Below are 25,837 nucleotides of genomic sequence, written 5' to 3' on the forward strand. Positions count from 1 at the left end.
TTCAAAAAGTAAAGGACTGATTTTGATAACATTTTCTAGAAAAAAAAACCATATGAAAAATATGTTGGGTTTTTTTCAAATACATGGTACAATGTAATCTACAGGAGTCTACAGTTATTTTATGGGCACTACACTGAATTATGATGATGATATATGATACTCAAATTCTGCTGAAAATTTGAGTCCATTTTCTAGGAATGGATATTTTTTAAACAAATGTTTACAGGGCAAGTTTGTGCTCTCTGCGTACTTTGTCTATTTTAAAGTTGTTCTTTGCTTCAAATGTCGTCTCTAAACGTCTAACAGTGCTGTGTGTGGATGTTGGAGCTGTTCATTTCCCCGAGGGAACCTCCCAAAGGGATTAATAAAGTCGTCTGTCTGTCTGTCTGTCTAAAAAGTAAAATTTGTGAAAATCCTCGTATGAGACATCCTCAGCTCATATGAGTGATCTTTAAGAACAAAAATTAGAACCCAAATGCAGATCGTAAACACAAACAAGGTGGAAACAAAACAACCCATATGAAAACGAACAGTGACACACAGAGACTAAATACACTGGGGATAATGAAACACAGGTGAAACCAATCAGACACAGGTGAATCACATTAAGGTGGGAAAGACAGGACAGGAAGTAAAACTTAAGGTAAAGTACACACAGGACATTTCTACATAATAACACAGAAAACCAGACACCAGAAAGAAGTCAAAACCAATGAAAGCAAAAGCAAAACAAAAAGGCAATTCTCCACATTTGTTTTAGCTCAGGGTCGACATTGTCACTGACACTCACTAACTCACAGTAAATGAATACATGAATAAATGAATAAATAAATGTATGTGGAGGACGAGCTATGGAACAAAATCAAGGATTTCAAGGACAATCGGTTCCTCTCAAACCAAACTCTGCTTTTTAATCAACAGTTAGCTGTTGTTGCTCAAGGACAAACAATATTTCTGTAACTAATACTTTTTTCTTTTTTTAAACCTTAATCAGCTTTTTACGCTTCAAATGCTTTGAAACTAGCACATAATAAATAAGTGCTAGTTCATTATCATTATCATTATTATTATTATTATGCTAGCTCTGTGGTCCTCCTGTAAGCTAGCTATGCTAGCTATGCTAGCTACACTCAGTCTTGTAAGTAAAGTACCTCAAAGGGATAGAAAGGTAGTAAAAGTACAAGTATGTTACCAGAAAATGACTTTGATAGAAGTTGAAGTCACTTATTTATATTATTACTGAAGTAAAAGTCGTAAGTATATGTATATATTTACTGTACTAAAAGTAATTTGGTGATAATGGTGTTTCTCAGGTGGTACTTAGTATAAAAAGTGTGAGAACCACTGGTCAATGGCTATAATCTGGCATATGTACATGTTTAATTTAAGAAATCAATAAATAATTACATTAATGAATAGATTAAACATTGAATTTTTTGGAATATTCACCATCTTTTACTATTTCCTTTGAAATAAACACCAAGCATGCTTTGTGTTCTCCTCACATCTGTTGCCTTGGTGACATATTTGAATTCTTCAAATATGAAATTCATGCCATCTAATCTGACAAAGTCTGATCAAATCAGATTATTTAAAATCTGCAGGAAGAACAGGCAAACAAAGGAAATATAGTTTCATTTATATTTTGTTCCTTAAAAGCAGAGAAAAGTACAAACTTATACATCTATATGAAAACCAAACATTCATTTTACTAAGTTAATAAATAATAACTGCTTCCTCTGAATGTCAGTGTGTGACTCATTGACTCATCATCAGTGTAGGAAAACACAGGATTATACCCTAACAGGTTTAAGATAATACAATTTAAACGATTATAAACTGACGTGTGCTGTGTTGGTTTTTAACAGTTTTGTTACATAAATGTTTAAAATACGGTGATTTGTGATTCGATGGACGTTGTTGTGACTGCATTTTCAAATACAAATAGAGTTTATACAGAAGAGCGGCGTGATGGTTAAGACAAATGCTGTCTTCCGTACTGTGACATGAGCGGCGCCCGCTCTCCTCTCTCTATGTTGGAGAAGTTAAAGATGATCCTGCCTTGACCTTCTGAGTGTCCGTTCTTCAGGAACACGGCATTAGTGGAAGCAGCAATCTGTAAAAATCAACATTTATGCAAAATGAAAAACATCCATCAGTCAGTGAGATGTCTGTTTTCATGATTTAATCACCGACAGGAAACTAAATGCTCTGGTTTCTTCTCAGGTGAAATGTATTTCTAAGTGCAGAGAGCCCCCTTGTGGCCATTTGCTGCACTCGAGTGCAACAAAAGAGTTACATTTCCTTCATTAAATCAGATGTAAACAAGCATAAATAAAAAGTATTTGTACAATCTTAAACAACAGAACATACTCCATCAATCTGACATCATATCTGCATCGTTTATCGTTTATTTTTTTCTCTTTAAATCTAAACAATTCAATTCTGGACAAAAATGGCACATTTAAGAGATTTAGTTAGTCTTAGTTTGTTTTTAAATACAAATATAAACGAATAAAAGCTCTGGATTCTGCATAAATCTGTCATTTTTGTGTTTTTGTGTTCAAGCAAATCATTTAAAATTTAAAAGAAAAGGGAAAAAACTTAATTCATCTACTGGGCTGGATGTTAATCTTGGCGGGCCAGTTTTGGCCCACGGGCCACCAGTTGCTAACCACTGGCTTAAGGGAATCCAGCAAGTGAATTTTTTCTGACTAAACTTTAACCTTCTAATCTAAATCATTCAATATTGTACAGAAAAAGGCAAAATATAAGAGATACTACTTTGACTCTGTTCATCCTGTTTTTCAGAATAAAAGCCCTGAATTCTGCATGAATTTGTCATTTAGATTTCGATTTTTTTAATTCATCTACCAGGCCTGATATTAACCCTGAGCACTGGCTTAAAGGAATCCAGTACGACATAAGTCCTGACACATTAAACCCAGAGTAATAAAAAACTAAAAGAGACATTTACATCCAGTTCACATGGCAACACATATAACGCTCATTCACCTGTGATTTGCTGCGACGACAGGCGACGACTGTGATGAAGGAGAAGGTTGCGAGGAGGACGGCGGCACACGTCAGGATGAAGAACAGATGACTGTAATCTGTCGTAGTACACAGAAAAACAAAACACACTGTCAGTATACAGTTCTTCAAGTTAACGTGAAATAAATTCATCTGAAATAAAAGTGTGTGTTTCCAGACTAAGGGGAAGAAATTAAATACATCTTACTATCCTGATTTAAGTACTATCATAAATAGTGTAACCCTCAAATAACCGTTAGGATCAATGGAAGATTTGATATCGCCTCCACACAGGTGAATTTTTGCAGTGAAGAATGACTTTTGTGATTAGTAAATGTTGACGAAGCATCGGCATCATCAATTTTCCCAATGATTCTTGAATTTTGAGGCGGTTTATTCCACGCTGTTGGTGTTTGTGGCCAAAAATGACCTCCATATATATAGAAACAAATGTCCACTGTTAAAATACAGTGTTAAGATGAGAAAAACTGCTAAATCACAGTAATATACTGCATATGTCACAATAAAATACAGTGTTTATACAGCTTAATACTGCTGAATCACAGTAATGTATGGTATAACTGTAAAATACAATAGTCATACATGAAATATTGCTAAATCACAGTGATATACAGTGTGTGTCACAGTAAAATACAATATTTACACATGAAAAACTGCTTAATCACAGTCCACAATCCCTCTGTATTGAATTTTTAGTCTCTTTCTTGTGTTTGTGCAAATACAATATATTAAAAGATATATATAGTCTTTTGTTTTCCTCCCTGACGACAACCCGGAGGTATCATTCTACAGAATAGCCACCAGAGGGCGACTCTGCTGATGGCAACTCAGTTTCAACGGAAGTAAATGATGTTCACATTTAGAGGAAAATACATGATAAAACATGACACCAGTTATGTTTTCTTATCATTTTAACCTAGTTTTGGCTCCACATGAGTCTCACTGCTGTGTTTTTGGTTGGTTTTATTCACTTTTGGCTCAGAAGTTAAACAGAGACTCGTCTGTGTGACTAACATAACAAACCATATCCTCAGATTATGAAGTTTCCTGTTAAAACTGTTCTTCAGTATGAAATGTAACGTCCTCAGGCTCAGGAACATTACCATGAAGCCAGACTGTTTGCTTGTTTCTTTCTTTCTTTCTTTGCTTTCTTTCTTGGATCGTGTAACTTGTGCTTGAATGACACAGTGAGTGTGGTGAATGGATTAATCACAGCAGGCATGTGCTCACTCTCTGTGGAACTAACAAACAAACACAGCTCATCGGCTCTGAAACACCTCATGACAACAGTCTTTTTAAATGTAAAATCTAATCTCATGATGCATTATTCAAAGAGTTTACACGTGAATTAATCTGTTCTCCTCAGAACGGAATTATTAAATAAATACATGAGACTGTAAGTCAACTTTAAATGTCAATACAAACAACAACAATGAATGATTTAATGTCATTTGTGTCTTTTTTTGTACTTTTCTTATGGTAGATAGTATGTTAATGTAGATTCATGTTTCCAAACAGATAATTAAGTATTTTTAATGATGTATTTTTTCATTTTTATGTTCTTTTACTATAATAGTGTAGCGATACCAGGCCTGATAGTGTAGAAATTTACATTACCACGCATTTCTTATGAATACATGCAGTTGTTGCTCTTGGGAATAAAGAGTCTGAAAACATCTAACTCGTACATTTTGTCGTCAAGTTTCCATCTTTATATACATAATATTTCATATAATTTGTGTTTTTACCATTCTGTATCAGTATGACTTTGTTCTTTGTTTAAATCACTTTTTTATATGAAATTATACACAGTATCTCATTGTTTTTATGTTTCATAAATTCACATGACTGTGTAATAAACAAGATAAGGGAAAATCTTGAGGGTTTAAAACGCGATTTTTGTGGTTAAACTTCAGTCATTTCAAGACTACAGTGATTGGATCAGTATAGAGCAGATAACTGATTAACTACAGTAAGTAAAGTGTTCCTGTGTGATCACTCGTTCACACTGTGAGGTCACATGACAACTTTGTGTCACGTGAAAGTCACTTAAGGTGTGTGTGTGTGTGTGTGTGTTCTTGAATGTGTCTCTTTGTGGTCCTCACAACATTAAAGGGCTTTCTGGAGGTTAGTGTTTAGATTAAGTGTAAATTAAGGGTTAGGTTTAGGCGTTAGGTTGTGATGGTTAAGGGTAAGGGTAAGGGGCTAGGATAAATGCCCCTATAAGGGAATGTGTGTGTTAGGGTTAAGGGTGTTTGTTACCCATTTAGGACATTTCTCTTGTCAGGACAAGTAGTTGTCATGGAGACCAAAACCTGGTCTTAATAAGCAGAACCTCTTTTTTTAAGGGAACTGTTTAAGTTTAAGGGCTAGCTGGTTAATGGTTAAGATAAGTGATTACACTTTATATCCACCAGTGTTATAAACCATAATTTTAGGTGACAAATATTCTTCTTTTTTTCTTTTATACGTGTGTAAGTTTATTTATATGTTGTTTAACTATAATCAGTTATTTTAAAAAATAAAACTTTTACAATATACAGTAAGTGAGTATATACTGTAAAGTTTATCATGTGCTACAGTATTTGTTTAATGAAAGTTGTATGGAAACCAAAGAAAATGGAGATTGTATATATATATATATATATATATATATATATATATATATAAAATAAATGTGAATATAATATATAATATAAATGTGTGTGTGTGTGTGTGTGAGACACTCACCACTTCTCTTGATGTAGAGGCTGAAGGACGTCTGCAGTTTGCTGACGTCGTTGCGGACGCTGATGTCGACGCAGTGAACGCCGGCTGAGGTGAACGTGTGATTGAGACTCAGCGTGTTTTCATACAGCACAGTCAGCGTGCAGCCGATGGAGGCGTCTGGCACACAGTAAGGCAGGAAACGCCAGCACACCCATATGGGAGGACTGAGGACACGCGGACACACACAAATTATATAAATAAAATTATATAAATTATGCACCATGTAGCGAATAATTTACAGTCACATTTTAACACCTACTGCCATTTTTGGTCATTTTGTCATTGGTAAACGAGTAATTTTTAAAAGGTGTTTAGTAAGTTGATTACAACTTCACTTTATGCATGTTATTTATAACATATACACATTAATCTTTACTGAAAATGTTTTTTCAGGACCCTAAAAAAACCTCCAGTGACCCATCTGTGGGTCCTGACCCAGTGTTTGAGAATCACTGATTATAGCTTCTTGGGCTTTTCTGTCAAGATTGTTCCATAAACATGGTTCCATCATCAATTGTGTTCCTTATAATTGCGATAAATGAAAATTAAAATAATAAAAAAAAAAGTTACCTTCCGTCGACGTGAAAAGACAAACTTGAATCCTGAGACACTTTGTAATCTGGAGGTCCTTTCATCTCGATGTGTTTGATGGCATCTGGAAAATTTAATATGACATTAGTAATTATGTCATCATGGTTGACTTTAAAACAGGGTTGCCCAAAGTGGGGCCCTTGGACCAAAATTGCCCCACCGAATGTTCTCCTTTGGCCCCACCTGATTTGTTTTGTTCTTAAAATATAGGTTAGAATAAAAATATCTAAAAAAAAATGTTTTAATGAGATAAAAAAGTTGTTTGTTTTGACATAAAACAGTATATAGTTCGCAAAAAAACAGCATTTATTGCACAAAATCAATCTATTAATTAAAAGTAACGGAGAAATAAGTTGATATCGATTGGAGGGCCGCATGAAATTGCTTGGTGGGCCACATGTGGTCCATGGGCCTTGAGTTTGAGACCTCTGAGTTACGGATTCCATTTTTTTTATGAATTCAGTTCATGCTGAACATCTGATGTGAACAATTATTTATTTATTTATTTATTTTTGCACTTCCTGTGAGGCTGATATTTGATAGTGTGATTTTTTGGGAGCACAAACCGAGCACTTTGACGTCAGTGGAGTAGACCTCAGTGACTGCAGGAGCGGACTTGTTCACGTCCACTCCCACTTTGAGCTGCAGCGTGTAATTCCCTGACACTGAGTAAAGAAAGCGGACAACGGGCTCCGTCCCTTGGATCACCTCTCTGGATTTCAAAAAACATAAGAGTAAATTACATCAAAAAGTTTGGAATCAAATTCTGAAACAGTGAAATATACGCCATGTTTTTTACCCGTTGCCTAAATCCCACGTGTAGGTGAATTTGGTGGAGCTGAAATTCTGCTGCGGGTCAAAGAGTTCAAACATGGTCTCTGTGGGAACGTCTGACGCCAGCTCTCCTGTGTCTCTCACATAAGTGGCATTTCCCTCCATCTGATAGAAAACCAGCTTCCCTGCAATGTTTTCTGTCACACAGACGAGTCACACTTTGTTACAGAGGCAAACTGTCAATTATTTACACAGATTTCACACATTTTGAGTGCACATTTCAACAATAGGCTGCATTTACAGTGTAATACTGTGTTTTTGTGTTGAAATTGAGGATTTACTGCAGGTCTGGATATTATAGGACTATTTAAAGTAATGTTAAATATAGTATTTGACAGGAATATGTTATCACAGTTAATATGCTATATTAGTTTGGGATTTCTACACGGAAATACTGATAAGTCACAGTAATGCATTGCATAACTGCAAAATGATAGTAAAATACTGTTTAATTCACAGTAAAGTTTAAGTGTTTTGACAGGAAAATAGAGCTGAATTGCGGTAATGTATGGCATAACTTTACAGTTACTGTAAAATGTCATATTTATACATGTAAATATTGCTATATCACAGTGACATCAAATAATATACACTATACATTAAAAACTGCTTAATCACAGTAATATATGACATAATTGTGAAATTACAGTATGTATATGTGAAAATATTCCCAAAAGTCAGGAAAATACGTATTTATAACTAAAAATGCTACTAATGTGTCGTAGTAAAATACAGCATATACATAGGAAACTGCAGAATCACAGTAATGTATGGCACAACTGTGACATTAACTTGTTTATACAGAAAAAATACTATTAAATGATAGTAATATGTTGTATAAGTCACTGAAAATGCAACATTGTCTTACAGTGAAAGTACATTATCTAAGACACAAAACACACAGTGAGTTAATAAAACTAGTAGATTTAATAATTTACAGTGAACGTACAGGTGGTTTAAATATAAAATAAAAACTTACCCAAAGTCGATAAAGGGTCTGAAGTCTTTGCCACACCCAGGAAGACGAGGAGAAGAGGAAAGAAGACCCGCACGACGTTGTTCCTGAAGACAAATGTCCAAAAAGGTGAATTTTTTTAAATGTTAAATGTTAAAAATGAAACAGATTTTTACCTGTCCATGTCTGCTGATCCTTCCACAGCTGAGGGACCTGAAGCAGAAGTGAAGTTAGCGGCTGGATATGAGGCTTGATGTTGCTCCTGTGGTCCGATCTGGTCTGGTCTGGTCTTTCTGTGAGAATCCGAGCTGGAAAATGGCTTGAAATTGTCAGCATGCGTTACAATCATGTGGCTCAGGGAGGGACAGAGAGACAGACAGACCAGAGTCTGGGTGAGGACGTCTTTGTTTTCATGGTTGTCCTGACAGCAACAAGACTTTTTGAAGAACAAGAGCTTTTCTAAAAAAAATCTAAATCCCCTGACTTATGTTTAGCAACCAACAAGTTTATTCTTAGTTCCTCAAAAATGAGGTTCTGCCTCATTAGGACCAGGTTTTGGTCTCCATGAGGACTACTGGTCCTGACAAAGTAAATGTATAAGCCAGAAAAGGTCCTAAAAAAGCCAAATATGACATTTTCTGTGACCCTGAAAATTTTAGCTGTCGTGTTGGATGAACATGTACATGAACGTTTCGGTTCTCTCCACAGGGTGGCGCCAGCAACCCAAGAATTGCACTTGTGCATTATCACTGCTTACTGTGATTATTCCTAAATCGAGTTCAAATTAAATAATAACAAGTTTTGAAACATCCACCTTTGTCAAATCTTTATTATCAGACATAACTGGTAATTAAAACTATAGAGAGCATAACACATTTAACCAGATAATAATAATTAACTGCACATTTACTCTTCATAAATATTTCTAATACTTATTGTCTTTAAAAACAAATAAATAATACTTGCACACATGATTTTCTACCACTTAACAAATAAATAAAATTACTTTTTGGACTCAATAACTACTTTCCACTGTTGAACAGTCCAAACAGTGTCTTGTACCGCCCTCTAATGGCGAGTGAGTTGAGCGTTTTCTTCTTCTTCTTCTCCTCATTATGATGATGAGACACACAGGTTTATTATAATCCCTCTATTCTAAACAATTGAAACCACTTACAGTGAAGTTAGTTTTAGGTTGGATAATCAACAGAAATTCAATCACCTGTTGTTTTACGTTAAATTACCACTATATTACCGTTTGAAAACGGGAAACTGCACTGCAAGTGTCTATACACCATCTATCTGCTCTACCTATATGGTTAGTGTATTACTTTTATTTTATTAAAAACATTTTACCTTCATTTGTTTAATTTGTTGTTTTTTTGCTCACTGTCTACAAGTTTTTAATTATATTTTATTTTTTCTTATTGACTACTGTATATAATTTATTTAACTTGTGTTTATTACTTTTACTTTGTTCTGCACCCTCTCCCTGTGAATTTGCTAGCTATGCATTACTAGCAGCTAGCTAGGTAGTACATGTATGTACATGTCTATGTAGAGTAAGTAGTTTATTATAGTATTTTATTTCGTCATTGTATTACTTTGTCGTTTATTAGTTTTATTCCGTTTTAAAAATGTTTTCCTCATATTGTTCATGACAAACTAGTGACTTATCTAGCTAGCAGCTTACTGTCCATCTATCTATTGCTAGCTAGCAAGCTAGAGTGCTAACTAAGTCAATTTTAGTACATATTTGAAGTGGTCACATTTATCTTTATTACTATTATTATTATTATTAGTAGTAGTAGTATTATGTTGCTTATTGTCTGCTGTATATAGTTTGTTTAACTTGTAACATTTAATTCTATTACATTTCCCCCCCTTATTTTGTTAACAGCTACCTAGCTAACTAGATTGCTAACTATGCAGTAAGTTGAATTTTAGTATATAGTTTATTCATTTTTCTCATTGTCTGCTGTATATATGTTTATAGTTTTATTACGTCTCGCGTTTATTAATTTTTAATTATTAATTTTATTTTTCCTGATTATATTCACGACAGATGAATAGTTTACGGGCCCGTTGATTATCCAACCTGAAACTAACTTCACTTCCTGACGTCACTGCCCCTCCCCTCCTCCTCCTCCTCCTGCTGCTGAACACACGCGGAGCTCCGAGCAGAGTCAGTTTGTCCTCCTCCTGCTGCTGCTGATCACACATGCAGACAAGGAGCAGGTCCGCCTGTGGGATTAATGATCCGCACTGAGTGAACATCTGGATTACACACAAATACATCTTTGTTTTTGTTCTTCTGGTTGATTTTTATTATTATTGTTATTATAGTTATTGTGATTTTTCTTCCTGCCACTTTCTGAGCTGTTAAAGAAACCACCTGCCATCATGTCTCGGGCTCCAGATGGTGTGAGTAAACTCACTGAAAGTACATACAAGGTGAGTAACCCTAATTCATCTCCTAATTTAATCTACCAGGGATTGATACATGGTAAAAGTTGTTGTTTTTTAAAACCTGACTATCAACAACACAGATGTGAAGTATGTCTCTTATTTTATAATCTTGGGTTTTTCCTTTTTTTAAATCTGTTAATCCACCGGATTGAGCTAAAACAGAAACTTGTTATTTACAAGGTAAACAGAATGAACCAAGTAATTACCGTCCAACAATAGACACTGTCATAACTGAGGGACACACCCTGTAGTTAGATTATTAAAACATGCATAAATCATAACAAACCACTGTGAAGTCAAAGTCCTGCTCTGCTGTTTCATGAATGTGTGTGTGTGTGTGAGAGAGAGAGAGAGAGAGAGGGAGAGAGATGAAAGGGAGAGAGGAACAAGTTTGTTCTGACCTAATAATCAAATCACTTTACTGAAACCTGATCAATTCAAGTCATTTGATCAGGTCTTTAATCTCATGTTCAAAGCAGATTAATCCCATCAGATTTACATTTTACACTGCTGCATTTCACACCTTTGACAAGAGGTGTGTGTGTGTGTGCTTGATTTTGTCACCTCTTTAGGACACTCTCTCTTATAAACACTGACCTTGTCATGGCCAATAGTCCTTAATGAGGCCAGAACCTGGTCCTAGTGGTTATAGTTAAAGTTAGGGATAACACTTTGTTTAGGTTGTTCAGATGAATGGAAATCAATGTAGTGTCCTTAGAAGGATAGGCAAACAACTTGTGTGTGTGTACTTGTATTTATATCTTTGTGGGGACATTTTGTCAGTTAAGACCTGGTTTTAGGGTTAAGGTTAGGGAAAGGGACCTAGGGAATGCCGTATGTCTATGATGTGTCCTCACTAAAATATAAAAACAAGTTTATGTGTGTGTGTGTATTATTGTATTGTCACTGCTTTGGGAGCTTTTCTGTCACTGACCTTATCAGGACCTGTAGTCCTCATGGACACCAACAACCTGGTCCTAATGAGGCAGAAATTCTCATTTCTGGAGAACAGGTTAAGTTTAGGACTAAGATTTGAATTTTGGATAGGTTAAGGTTAGGGTAAAGATATTAACCTGGTTGTCCAGAAATATAGGTGCACAAACCTGTGTTTATTAATCCAAAATAAATTAGGAAAAAAAGAAAATACCATAGAAAACTACAATTGTTGCTCAACCAGGTGAATATGCAAGTATATTAATAAGTATAGTGCAAAGAAAATCATTTGTATTCTTACTTCTTACTTATATTTGTTATTAGGGTAATAATATCAGGTAATAATGTGAGTATATATACATTTCTGTCCATCTAAACTAAAAAGGTTAATATTCTTTTATTCAGTAGTGAAAGCAAACAGTGGCACAAACAAATTCTGTCAAGATAAATAGATAAATAAAGTTCTTCTGATTTAAAAACTATAATTAACTTGTTTCTTTCTGACATTTAGCCTGATAAATGTTGACTGATTTGAAAAATGTTGACCCTTTAACCTTGCACTGCTAATCTGTAGTCTTTTATTTGGTTTAGAACTAATGGTAAAAGTACAAAGAGAGAGAAAGAGTCATACATGTAGTTTACAGTGTGGCAAAGTTTCAGCTGGGAGAGAGAGAAAGGGAGGGAGGGAGGTAGGGAATAAAAAACAAGGAACCCATTTCCCTCTTTCTCTCTCTTCTCCATGTAAAGTCATACCTGCCCGCTCATTGTTCTCCTGAGGGTGTGCCAGGGGAATAGAGACAGGGAGGTGAACAGAACTTGATTGTTGAGGTCTTTCAATAGAAAGTGAGAGACAGACAGGGATCAAGAGAGGGAGGGGGTGGACGATTGTGATGAGGTCCTACGCTGCAAATAGCCTCGACTCTTGTGTGGGACTTTTATTAATGGAGGTAAACGTGAAAATGAAAAAATGAAAGTTATTATTGTTTTCATAGCACGGTGGTATTTATAGAGCAACAGCAATAATACCCGAGCACTTGTTTTCGTCCTCTCCACCCACTCTGGCAAAAAATAGGCATCATGAGTTTTATTTTTCACAGCATAGCCCTTTAAAAACAAGCGTGAAATGGGCATAGCAGAAACACTGTAGTGTGTTACGTCCCCAAATGATTCCAAAACAAAGCCATCAAAACAAAACGAGTTAAAAACAGGGGCTTTTATTCTGAAAAAAACGCTTTTAAGGTTGTAACTGTGTCTGACTTCCTGTCCTGCTTGAATTCAGTGAAATCCCCCGGGTTGAACACACAGCATGAGTAAAGATATTAGAGTTATTTTAGACAGACAGACAGACAGACGACTTTATTATTTTAAGGTTAAATTCAAAGTTGTAAATTCAAATAATCAAATTAATGACGGCTGAGTTCCATTTTGCCTCCTGACTGACTGACCTTTGGCTACATTCCATTTCTATCGGGAACTCTGGTTTATTGCTTTCCAGTTGGGAAGGCGGAGGGTAAAAAAAAAACATAGACGCAAACATATCTTGGGCTAGCCATTGCTAGCTAGAGTTAGCAAGGCCAGTCTATAACAACACTTTACATGTTGTTTTGCGTACACACAAACGGCGTAGCAACATTTCTACGGTTAAATATTAAACAGTATTAAGTGTACAACTGATTTACTGTCAAATAAATATGTCAAAAGTGATTTTAGTATAAAAAGGTAGGTTGCTCTGAGTTTCTGAACACTTTCCTGATAAAAACATGTCAAAATGGCTGCTGTGGATAAAAAAATGGCCGTCGCTCATCTCATCTCTGCTCTTTGTCCTAGAATGTGATGGATCAGTTCAACCCCGGCCTGAGGAACCTGGTCAACCTCGGGAAGAACTACGAGAAATCAGTCACAGGTAACACACACAGTTCTTCAGTTTGTCTGAGTGTGTCTCTGCGTGAGTACTGATGATAATATTCTGTCCCCTCCCTGTCCTCTCTCACGCAGCGATGACGCTCGCGGGAAAGATCTACTTTGATGCCGTGTCAAAGGTCGGGGAGAATGCCATGGTGTCTCCGGTCTCCCGAGAGCTTGGTGAGTGTGATGATCAGGACTTTCTTCTAGATGCAAAAATCAAATTGTGTTGATGGAATATGAAAGGCATCTGTTATCGGACATGTGTCTATGAATTTGAACCCGTGGTTTGAAGACTCCGGCTGATGCCAAGCCAGGCTTCCATTAGCTTGCTAGTTTCATGTCTTTAAGCTAAAGCTAAGCTAACTAGCTGCCAGTCGATTCTTGGCAAAAAATTGAGTGCGATTTGTTTTCCAAACTGAGACGGCAAAAATGCTACTTAACGTACTGAAAGTTTCTGGCTTTCAGTTTCACTGTGTCATAGGTTTCATTGTAGAAATCCTTGTTTTTACATTTCATCCTATTGTTTGTCGTTGGAAATCTGGACATCTCATATTGATCTGAAAAACGCACATTTTTCGAATAAAACTGGTGAAATCTGGTTATTTTAAAGTCACCAGAAATTGATAAAAGTGGTTCATTTTGGTTTTGGAGTTGTACGAGCTGACAACTATTTGTTTGGATTAAATAACTGCTTGTTTATTAACTGAATATAAATGCATTTAGAGGCTGGTTATGTAGTTTACACTGGAGTTTTTCTAGCGGTGGTTAAATACTACCCACATCCTTGATTCAGTATTGTTAGGCTAACCTAACTGATAATCCTAGAATGAATGTTACAATACAGGATGTGAAGAGATTACGCAAACATCTAAGAATGAACACGGTGTCCACAGCTCTTCTTTTCTTTTACATGTTGCTGTTTTTTTTAATCCATTGTGTGACTCATATCCAGTTATTCTCTATGTCGTCCCTAATTGAGTCAGTGCTATTAAAGTCCATCAAGTATATATGTTTTTTAATTTCAACACGGCTTCATCTATGCAACGGGTCGTTTTGACAGGGCAGGAAAAAGCAGCGAAAATGGAAAGTGACACATAAGGACACATGGCTTTGAAATAAGCCTGTGGATTTTGTGCCGGCATTTCTGCCTGAGCTCTCGTCTTTCACAAGAGGCATTTGTGTTATTTCCAAGTCAAGCACATTTTGATGAAATGTCAGACTTGACTTGGGTGAAGTGATCTTCACACACACACATACCTGTCACTTTGTGAATGAAGTAAGATAAGGTTCTGGGTCTGTCACAGGGGGTGGACATGAGGAGAGTTGTTTGGCTGAGCCAACCTGGAAAAAAGTGTGTAGTAGCTTATTTTTTTATTTCCGTCATGGTTTGGAATGGTAAAGCCCTGGGTCAGGCTTGTGTTTTGACCCGGAACACTACCTTTACTTGGTAGGTGAAGTGTGGGCTGTGTCCAATGGCCGTGTAGCGTGACATCATATTGGTAGGATGTCAACAAACCGTACCATTTTACTCTGGCACCTCAAGGGAAGGGTGCCAAAAAAAGGAAACCATTCCTAATGGAAACGCAACACAATACCGTTCCAAATGGAACCATTGGAACAATGGAAACACGGCTTTTGATGTTCCTGTTACAAACCAGCACCCGATTGTCATTTAGTTTTTGCAATAATGAAGTTAGTCAAACATCAGAGCAGCAGAGCAGATAGTCAGATTTCATTATGCTAAATGGAAAAACACTAACGCTAAAATTGCCAGCTCTCAGACAGAATCTCCTAAAAAGAAAAAAACCATCAAATATACAAATGAGATCTACTGATAAAAGCTTTATTGCACACAGAGAAATCTGACAGTAGACTTTCCAGAGTGCCACAAAATGGTGCTCACACCTGTCACTTAACAGTACAGCTGCCTCATTATGTTTTTGCATGATCACGTTCTTGTCGCATACAAAAAAACAATGATGTGCGAGACGTGCTTGACAGATTTCTGACGCGGAGCTTAAATTAATATATAAGTGATATAGGAGCGACCCCCAGCCAAAAAAAGTTCCTGGATATAAAAGGGAACTCAATGTCCCAGTCATTCTTTGACTGCCTGGAATAGATGACAGCCTGACGAGGAGGATTCTTTCACACGTTGCAGCAAGACGAGCAGCAAACACACTAAACAAACAGACAGACAGACAGAGGAGGCCGTCTTCCCACCAAAGATCCAGGCTCATCCCCTGCCCTGTCTCCCCATCTGCCTCTCTCCAAACACTCCGCCAGTCCAACTCTCCTTCTCAAACAAGAGGCAACGCTGACTTTTATGGGATTTTTGGGGGTCGTACCAATTAGCTAGAGCTGAAACAATACATCGATTAATCGATTATTAATTGATTACTAAATTAATCGACAACTATTTGGATAATCGATTATCGGTTTGAAGTTTTTTTCATGATTAAAACAAGATTTCTGATTGTTTAAGCTTCTTAAATGTGAATATTTTCTTCATTTCTTTGCTCTGGATAACAAAGAAATCATTAAAAGTGAATCACATCAGGTTTTCTGATATTTTATGGACCAAACGATTAATCGAGAAAATAATCGACAGATTAATCGATTATGAAGTTGCAGCTCCACAATTAGCATTAGTGACTTTTACGTCACGTGTTTGAGAGTTTTACGAGATGACGGAGCATCTAATAGGGGGTTCTTTGTCACAATTATAAGCTCTACAAATTGACGGTTAATTAACAACACACCTGTCTCTGTTCAGTTTGCTCGGGGAGTTTTTACTGTCATAGCCGCTAATGTTATGTAACACTGGATGGATACAAATTTGTTGGTCTCATTTGCTTTGTGTACCTCTGTTTGTGCTGTTGTGCTGCATTTTGGGACAGATTTGCATTTTATTTTATTAGTAAAAATGCAAAGCAAGAGGGAAATTAACTGGAGTTTCCTGTTCAATACTTGGTTGCCTTGTCTTATATTTACATATACAGCCGTGTTGAGAAGATCTATAAACAGATACCAAATGCAGTATTTACGTCATATTCTCAACTCAACTCAACTCAACCTTTATTTCTAGAGCACATTTAAAACAACCAGGGTTGACCAAAGAAGTTTGAGTCCGTGCATTGGAGTTTGCCATGTTGTGGACAAATCCAACACCAGGTCGATTTGGGACTTTTCATGTTTTTGTGCTACCACAGTTTCTCATATACACTTGTCGTGTCGGGCTGAATGCTGTCCTTCAAATCTGAAGAAAATAATCTTGCTACTTCTTCAGAAAGTTGGAACGAGACCACTTCTCGTCCTCAGATTGCTTCAGACTTAACAGGGCATTTTTCAAAGTGGCACGATGCAGAAAAACAGGCTCTTTGCGACGAATCGCCCTTGGCATGATCTGACCGTAGTTGAGTTGAAATTGCTCGAAGGCTTCTCCCTGTGAGCTCAGCAGCATTGTGCTTTGTTGTCATTAATCTGTGCTGCTGTTATGCCATACATCACACTGTATCTTTAAAGGTTTCAGTGGGTATACAATTAGAAACTTCCTGTGCATGACAACATGGCCGAACTCCACGGGGAGTTTCTGTTCCACTCTGAAAAGCAGCAGGTATTGAAGGACTGAAAATGCTACTGGAGCAAGAATAGCACAGGGCCCCACCCCTTCCACCTTTTCTCTGAGCTGTTTGTCAAGCTTCAGCTGGAATTGTTTGCTTTAATATTGAAGTATAGTGACAGCTTGAGAATAATGGCAGTGTCAGCCGTCGTGCTTTTGTCTTTCGCCCCAGAGAGCAGAGAGGTTTCTGAGTGTTTCCCGCTGATAGCCTCTGTAACTAGCGTTGGCTTTTGAGAGGAGACATTTTCTTCTGAAGGGAGGTTCAAGTGGTGGTTAAGAGTATTTGTGACATTTCAAACCTCTGACACAGGGCTGTGTCACTGCACTCTTTTGACTGGGTCTTACGTGATGGAAATCTTTAAAACTTTAGACAGTGGTTCTCAGACTTTTTATACCAGGGTGCACCTGAGAAAATACTGCTCACTCATTAACACCAGTATCATCCAAGTCCTTGATTCTATTAGATTTTCGATCTCTCTCTTTTAGCGCAGATGGGTCTGCCATTTTCTGACTTAATCTAGTTTAGTCTAAGTCACTGGTTTTATGTCATGATTGTCCGAAATCAATTGAAAGATGATAAAATGTCTATCATCAGAGAGTCATGTGATGTATTGTTGCTCTAAAGGTCCGGCAAATCTGAATTTTGAGGAAGTTTTGCTCCAAATGAGGACGGAAGAGTTGTCTCTGTTAACAGAGTTGCTTATGTGCATGCAGAGTTTTCATGATTCCTTTGTCACGTGGTGCAAATAATCCAGAAAATATTCATATTTAAGAAGCTGAACAATCAAAAGAACTTGTTTTAACTGATCTAGGAATTGGATAATCACTGCAGCTTCAATACTAAACATCAGGAGTCTCCAAAGCTGTGATGACTGTATGTTCCTTTATTACACAATCGATTAGTAAAGAGTTACTAACACATGAGTCCTCATTGGAGTAATTTAATCACAGTTCCTCCTCTGTGTTTCCCCACCTCTGTACCGCTGCTGATATCGATTACTGCTGTGATGTCACCATGATTACACAGAGGGAGTGTACTGTAGCTCCTCTATGGCAACCTCCAAACACAGACTTTCACCTGCACTCGGCTCCCACTCACTCCTGACTCACATTGTCGTGGTTGCATTTCATCACACACACACACACACAGACAGATCCACGCGCGTGTGGACAAGCCCAGTGATGCATTTCGGTGATAAAACGAGATGATGATGATGATCCACGGCGTTTGCTGAGCTCAGCGTCGACGAGGGGTTTGTCGGCGAGATAAAGACGGTGGTGCGTTAAAGGCGAGTCAGAGTTAAAAGGTGCGGTCGGGTCAGCTGCCAGTGTTTGCTTTGCCAACGTATACACTTTATACCCACTATCACAATCACACTGTTGTGATGTCACACGGGCACTGGCAGCTCATAAACTTACGTCACCTGTTGAGAATGTGGAAGGTGTTTCTCTCCGTCCAATCAGCTTTCACATCAAAGTGTTATTTAACTAACTAAAAATAAAAGAGAGTAGAAAATATACACACTGTTCATTCAAACTAAATTTACCAACTTGTGTTGTGTTACTTATATCTTATGTTATAAGTATATTTTTGAAAGTTTGCCATTTTCTTATTTCAGTGCACATTTAACAGCTGAAAAAACCCCACTACAAAATAACAGCTAAGTCGTTACACATCACCGATTATTATTTTTTCAATTGATTTATGAGTTGTTTGGTTTACAAAATGTCAGAAAATGTTGATTTGCCGTTTTCTAAACCATGAAATGATGATATTCAGTTTGAATGATTTCTTTGTTAAATTTAATTCACATTTAAGAAGCTGAAAATCACAGTTTTATCATGTAAAACACTACAAAATAACAGCTAACTGATTACAAATCTTGAAGGTAGACCTGCAGCTAATTATTATTTTCATAAACATTATATTTATTCCATGAATTTATCAGTTGTTTGGTCCAGGAATTTCTCAAATTCAAAATTTGGTCCACAAACCAAAATCACTCAGTTTTTCTGATTTGTTTTGTTATAAAGCACAAATATAAGTAAAAGTAAGTATTCACATTTAAGACACTGAAAAATAACAGAGCTTTTTTATTTATTTACCTTACCCATTACAAATCCTCTTTTTATTACATTTCTATGCCTTTTTCACCAATTATTCAATCATTGAATCAATGGTGAATTCATTCATGTTTCCTTTCATATCAGCAGAGTATAATAATAGCACTGGCATATTCCATGTGTTAGTTGGACTGAGCGGTCAAAGTTTATTTCCTCAATGGCAGGTACAGTCTACACACACACGCCTTACCCCTAAATACACTTTTTATCTTATGTATGGAATTGTATTGCATTAGGTTATGTTGGCAGTTAAAACACTCACAGATGTCTTTGTTATCAGCAGAGTGAGATCGCTGATAAGATTAAGTCGTGTCTTTGTTGGTGAACTTGAAAAACTAGTAAAATAAATTCCTTACATAGGGAATTCGCTTTTTTGTTATTTTTGTTGTGCATCAACTCTTTATGTTAAGCTTCAGTTTGTCCTTCTGTCTTCCTGTCTACAGTATTTGACAGATAATCAAATGTGAATTCTTTGTGATTGGTAGATGATGACCCATGTATGTTCCCAGTCAAAATTGATAAAATTTTCAAGAAATCCCAATCTCTTATAATGGGCGAAACTGTAAAAGAAACAAATAATTCCTCCGTCAAAACTGATCAGATTTGGACAAAATTTGGTGTTTGTATGCAGAATTAGACACTCTACCATCAGACTAAGTTTCATCCCGACCTCCCCTACCATCTCCAAAACCCTAACCTGTCCTTCTGTTCAGTATGTTCCCATTGAATTTTTCTTTCAGTGAGTGAAACTTTAAAAACAAAAATCATATCTCTGTTAAAAACCAATGGATTTGGACAAGACACTAACATACCAAGTTTCATCCGGATCTCATCCAGATTATGGATTTAGCTGAGTCATGTTGTGGGCGGCTTATTTCACCATTATGTTAGAAGTTTTGTGACACAGTTGGAGAATTATGTGTTTGAAATGACATCAAATGGCACAAATGTCTAAAAGGCCTGTTATCGGACTGATTGCGGTATCGGCAGGTATTCGAGTTGCCATCCGCGCAGCACCAAACCTCTGTACTCTAGTTTCTTTACAACATTGTCCTCTAGTTGTTCCTCAGCTCCTGGAGCTGGACTCTTTCGTTCATGTGACTGTGTCACGCACCTAAGCTGTAAAAAAACAGAGCAGTCAGCCTCTGTCACGCACGTGTGTTTCACACCTTGTTAACCCCAAAGGTGAAACCTGCAGGTACACAACAGACCTCTTTGAACCCCCAACCCTGCTTTCCTCAGCCGCCCCACCCATCCACCCACCCTGCACGAGCCGTTGTCGGTGCTGTACAAACAGCTCGGGCGTTGAGCGCCACCCTCCCTCTGTGGAAGGACAAAGGCAGCATTTACCAGGACGTTCTGGTGACCTTCAGAGGGCAATGTTGTTGTAGCTGGACGTTGCCCTGCTGGATCACAGACGTCCAGTTCTGCCGCGGCTCTTATACGTTTGTTTGCTTTGAGCAGAGGCTGAAGAAAAATGAAGGAATGCCAGGTTTTCAGATCAAACGTACAAGTGCATGAGTGTTCAGGTGTTTGTCGTGTGTCACTGGAGGTTCTTCACAGAAACAGGCTGCTTTATTTATGATGTGCTTGTCATACAGGAACAACAGAACTGACAGAAATTAATACCAAGTTGAAAAATGTAGCCAAGAACAGACCAAGAAGTATAACAATTAAGAAGAGTGAAGTAGGGGTAAAATGAATAAACAAAACCATTAAAAAAGACTATATAAATCGCTTATAAGATAATGATGGTACATTTATGACATAAAGATATAATATGTAACATTTCTGCACAGTGGCGTCGTCTATGTCAGTTTTTCGTAATACCTGTGATTTTCATGATTGTTCTCATAAATTTCTCTACTGTGGGATTATCATATCTTAAATTTTTAAGATTTGTCTAATTAATTTTAGTCCATTCAAACTCAAGTAATCAGGTTATATCCATGACATAAGTGTTTTTGTGTATCTTTTTTTATTATTAATGATTAAATCAATCAAACAATCTGTTGAAAATACAACAGAAATGAAAGAAAATGTCAGTAAAGGAACAATCCATAACAAGGTGCATAAAATAAATGAAAAGGAAAATTAACCAAACCCCACTTATAATCAGCCATAGAAAAACTCATATTGTTTGACCTCTAATACAAACATACAGTATATACTGTAAAACGTTGGTCCTTAGACCCTCTTTAAACTTACGTGCTGGACCTTTACAATAAGTGATAAAACGTTGATTTACAACCAGTACAGAGTAGTTTAGATAATTTCCAAATAAAAACTACAAGGTAAAGCTGACACATGTGTTTCTTTATGTTTTTACATGTAGGACGTTCACCTCTCTCTCATAATGACACTGTCATTGTCCACTGTGTATCCCATACTGTATTTTCCCTTTTTTTGACCACATCACTGCCCCACAGTGAACCTGCAGTCTAGATTTCACTCCATTGTGATGGAGGGAACAAATATAAACTGCTCCTGTTTACTGTATTGACTCATTGCCTTTGGCTTTGTCTCATCATGTCTACAGTGTAGCCTGTGTGAATGCGTGAATGGACACTGTTCCGCTGTATGTGACCACACAATGCCAGAACCTTTCATACAGATTACTTATTGACAGCTGTTTAAATATTGAATGGAGATAAGTCATCTGTAAAAATGCAGTCCGTGAAGATGGATGTTATGGTTTGATGGATATTGTGCGTGTGTTTTGTATGGGAAAATATGTTGTCTTAATAGTCTGCATCCAGTCAAACACAGATTTTAGATGTTTGGTTTCTTGTGTCCAAAGGCTGTCTGAATCACTCAGTGTGTTGATATTCATGTTAAAAGTCCGGTTTTAGTCAGACTAAGACAGTAATAATAGTACAGTAATCAGACTATGAATCACATTATCCAGGTATGTTAGTCCGACTAAGAGTAGCTCGATTTCAGTCGGAAGAAATCAAGCTACTCTTTGTCATACCAGGATAATGTGATTCATAGTCCGATTACTGTACTACTACTACTATGAATTGCATTATTCACGTATCTTAGTCCGACTGAGACTAGCTTGATTTTAGTCTAAGATATGTGAATAATGCGATTCATAGTCCGATTACTCCTGCAAGTATACGCTTAGTCGGACTTGAGTCAGACTTGTTCTGTGCATGCACCAAAATTTCCACCATAGCTCACTGTTTGTTTTTCTGTGACGTAAAAGGAAACGCACTAGCTTATAGAGAGATATATAGCGCCACCTACGGAGGCAGAGTCAGATGTGCACAGCCAATAAATTGGGTGAATAATTAATGCCACCATTACATTATCTTTCAACATTTTTGGGAACATTCTAGTTTGTCCCCCATTTGTATGTCTTGTATCCTTTAAGGAACGTCTGTGTAAGGTATAGGACTTTGTGTATAACAACAACTCTTTGAAGCAAGTATTCATGGTGACTGTCGTCGTTGTCGACTGCCTTTACCTAAATGTGTAATAAATGTGTGCCACCAACTAGACTGCAGAGTATTGTGCTACATGGAGTATGTGCTATGTGCAGTTAGGACGTACAGTCCTCACACTCACAAAATGTCAGGGCGTTTTCTCACGTCTGTTGTGGTTCTTTTTAATGAAATACAGTGTATAAATCTAGTTTTTTATGTCTTTTTAGGTTTGGTTCTGAAGGACATCGCAGAAACACACAGGAAGGTCCACAATGAACTTGAAGAGAACGTAAGTAACCTGACAAAAGTCGTGGCCTGTGCTCATCTGTTTCTTCACAGTAATAATTTGAACTTATTTTAAAAGTTATAGTTTGTGTAGACAGAGTCTGACAGTAGCTCATTCCTCTGTGTGATGGAGATTCACGCTTAATAAAATAAACTGTCAGTGAACATATGAGCAGTTTTCATAATTACATTTGGTGACAAGGGAATTAACTTTGATGAAAACACTGCAGTTTATTTTGAGTCAGTCCCACACACAATCACACACTATCCTCCTGCTCTCTGTGCTAAATATAACTCAACAAATGCACCATTTTCTGTTGTTTCAATGTGATTTCTCCAATATGAACTTTCTGCTCTTAAACTTGTTAAACGTGTCTTGAACTTGTCATGAAAGCTAATTTGTCAATGTAATGAGGATTTAAAAAAAAAAAACAGCATTTGTGTTTATATTGATCCTTCGTCTTGAACTATAAGCAAGTTCATTTTTCAACCGTTTCAGCTAAAATGTGAACAAATTCATTTTCTGAGGTGTAAAATGTGTTCAAATCAAAATAAATGAACTATAAAATGTAAACTAGTTCATTTTTGTAACGGTCAACTTAGTTTATTAATTTAAGAATTGAACTATGAAGGTGAGTTTATTAATTTATAGTCAATTCTATAGTCAAATTTCCACCCAAAAATATTTGTAGCTGTGAATTTTCACGCGTATGAAGTGAACTTTTAACTCGTTCATTTACAACTGATTATGAAACAACACCGACTCTTTTCACTGGATTTGTATACACTTAAAACAGTTAAAGGAGAAAAAAGAGCAATTGTCGGGGTCGCCTGTCGAGCCTCTGGTGATCAATTGTCATTCCTGGAGCGTCGTCACTGCTCGGCTTATCTTCTCGTATCTTTTAGATAGTATACGCTGTGCGTGTCACTCCTGCAACCGTTTAAGCTAATTCCCTTCATTTTTCAGAGTTAGAAATTGCCTTAAAACAAAAGGTGAAAGAAGATTAAACAGGAGCTGTTTATGTGACCGTGCTGCCTGTGGGTGAAATTCTTCAGATACCTGTGAACGAAAATAACCCATAAAACGAACGACGTTGAATGTCAGCAGTTTCAATTAAATAGTACAAATACTTTGTTACTGTACTTAAGTACAAAAGTCACGTACTTTGTTATTTGTATTCCTCTCATCTTTTTCTTTTACTCCACTACATTTCCTCTAACTATCTGTGTTACTCGGTACTACCCAATAAAATCAGAAGAAGAAGAGAAAGGATTTGCCAGTGTCTTGCTCAAGGACACATAGATACTTAAGTACAGTAAATGTCACATATTTTAAGACTTTTTACTTAAGTAATATTATAAAACCTTAACTTCTACCAAAGTAATTTTTACATATTTTCTTAAATGAAATGTGAATTGTCAAGCTTTTTTAATACTTTTAAGTACATTGTATATCAGACTTATATGTCACTTTTAAATACTTAATATACCTAGGAATTTTTATTTAAGTAATATTATAAAAAAGTGACTTAAACTTCTACCAAAGTCATTTTCTGGTAACATGTACTTTTACTCACTTTTATGTTGGTATTTTAAACAAGACTATGATGCAAACAGTGTGGTGTGGCTTTCTCCTGCGAGTGAAAAATGTCGTCAATGTTTAACCTTTTTAACGCACGCTGATAAACACTCAGTGGTGGGCGGAGCCTGGTCTTATCGTAGTGAGGCCGTGTGACTGGAGTGTACATTGTGTTTAGAACAGCGTGCATTGTGGATGATGTAACGCAGGTTTGTGTCGTCTCTCACCTGCGCAGTTCAAGAGGTTTCACAGAGAGATCATCATCGAGCTGGAGAAGAAGACCGAGATGGATGTCAAGTATATGAACGTAAGTGTCTACTGTGTACTGGATTTTTATTCACAAGCATGAAAAATCCCATTCTCCTTCTGTTTTCTGACATTTCTTAAAGATAGAAATTAAAGTGAAAAGTTATAATATGCCAGTTTCACATCATGCATTTATACTGGGGCTGTCAATCGATAAAAAAAAAAAAAAAGAACTTATTAATCGCACAAGAAAACTGAGGACTGAAAAAGTATGTTTGACAAACCTAAAAAAAAAAATATTGGTAAATGCATTAAGTAAATCAAATCAAACTTAAGTTAATGAGTTGAAGTTGATGAAGAGAACTTCCTTATTTATGATTGCATTAACCTAATTGTTTATAAGTTATCTGGACTAGAAAAAAAAGAAAATAATTGTCAAACTTTAAAAACTAAAAAAAAGAATTTAGAGATTTTGCTGTCTCTAGTTTGAATGAATCTTAAGTATTTTCAGTGTTTTTTCACTGCTGTTTCTTTTTTTAAAACACTATTGTGATCCACGTACACAGTATAATTCATAACAAGGCACAAATTGTTTCTGTTTATATTTACTGCCATTTCTGTTACACCCGATATTATTTTGAATAGCCAAACCTGACATTTCTAGGAGACAATGTTCTATAGAACTACTGTGAATCATCTGTGGGTCCTGACCCTGTCTCTGGAAATAACTGCTTTATAAACTTTGTTTAAAAGACCATTTTTAATTCATCTACAAAATTAATGTGACTTAGAGATCAATAACCACAGATAATGAAAACGTCTTCGCTCCGTATGTGTCTCACGTAGGCCACCTTTAAGCGCTATCAGTCGGAGCACAAGCTGAAGCAGGATTCTCTGGACCGCTCACAGACGGAGCTGAAGAAGCTGAGGAGGAAAAGCCAGGGGAAGCACTCGTCCAAGTACGAGATCAAAGAAAACGAGGTGAGACAGAATTGACGATGACAAGTGTGCAGTTTGTGCGATAACGTGGACAAGAATGT

General features: G+C 36.7%; 2 protein-coding genes across 3 annotated transcripts in view; one reads left to right on the forward strand and one right to left on the reverse strand.

Annotated features, from left to right (window-relative positions):
- Positions 1-1,808: 1,808 nt before the first annotated feature.
- On the reverse strand, positions 1,809-8,567 carry tmem130 (transmembrane protein 130). The gene is made up of 8 exons (XM_058621243.1): positions 8,380-8,567; positions 8,228-8,310; positions 7,214-7,385; positions 6,981-7,126; positions 6,394-6,478; positions 5,785-5,987; positions 3,016-3,113; positions 1,809-2,116 (listed from the first exon to the last, which is right to left on the reverse strand). Exons 1-8 carry the CDS (start codon positions 8,550-8,552, stop codon positions 1,976-1,978), a joined length of 1,101 nt encoding a protein of 366 aa, XP_058477226.1. The 5' UTR covers positions 8,553-8,567; the 3' UTR covers positions 1,809-1,975.
- A 1,793-nt stretch (positions 8,568-10,360) lies between these two features.
- The window catches only part of baiap2l1a (BAR/IMD domain containing adaptor protein 2 like 1a), a 28,964-nt gene continuing 13,487 nt past the window's right edge, over positions 10,361-25,837 (forward strand). The window contains exons 1-6 of one of the 2 annotated variants that reach the window (XM_058621559.1): positions 10,361-10,657; positions 13,433-13,508; positions 13,601-13,687; positions 22,915-22,976; positions 24,787-24,858; positions 25,644-25,778. In XM_058621559.1, the coding sequence (XP_058477542.1) occupies positions 10,607-10,657; positions 13,433-13,508; positions 13,601-13,687; positions 22,915-22,976; positions 24,787-24,858; positions 25,644-25,778 (483 nt within the window). In that variant the 5' untranslated portion in view covers positions 10,361-10,606. The remainder of the gene's footprint in view (positions 10,658-13,432; positions 13,509-13,600; positions 13,688-22,914; positions 22,977-24,786; positions 24,859-25,643; positions 25,779-25,837) is intronic. The other variant, XM_058621558.1, reaches the window with a different exon arrangement.

Source organism: Solea solea, chromosome 21 (genome assembly GCF_958295425.1).
Source record: "Solea solea chromosome 21, fSolSol10.1, whole genome shotgun sequence".
In the NCBI taxonomy this organism is placed as follows: domain Eukaryota; kingdom Metazoa; phylum Chordata; class Actinopteri; order Pleuronectiformes; family Soleidae; genus Solea; species Solea solea.

Excerpts from the sequence above, each read along its gene's own strand:
- tmem130 (XM_058621243.1), bottom strand. The coding sequence starts at position 8,552 with ATGATTGTAACGCATGCTGACAATTTCAAGCCATTTTCCAGCTCGGAT. Across the intron at positions 5,988-6,393 it reads TCTTTTCACGTCGACGGAAG|TCCTCCCATATGGGTGTGCT; the intron begins GTAACTTTTTTT and ends GCGTGTCCTCAG. Across the intron at positions 2,117-3,015 it reads GTCGTCGCAGCAAATCACAG|ATTGCTGCTTCCACTAATGC; the intron begins GTGAATGAGCGT and ends TGATTTTTACAG.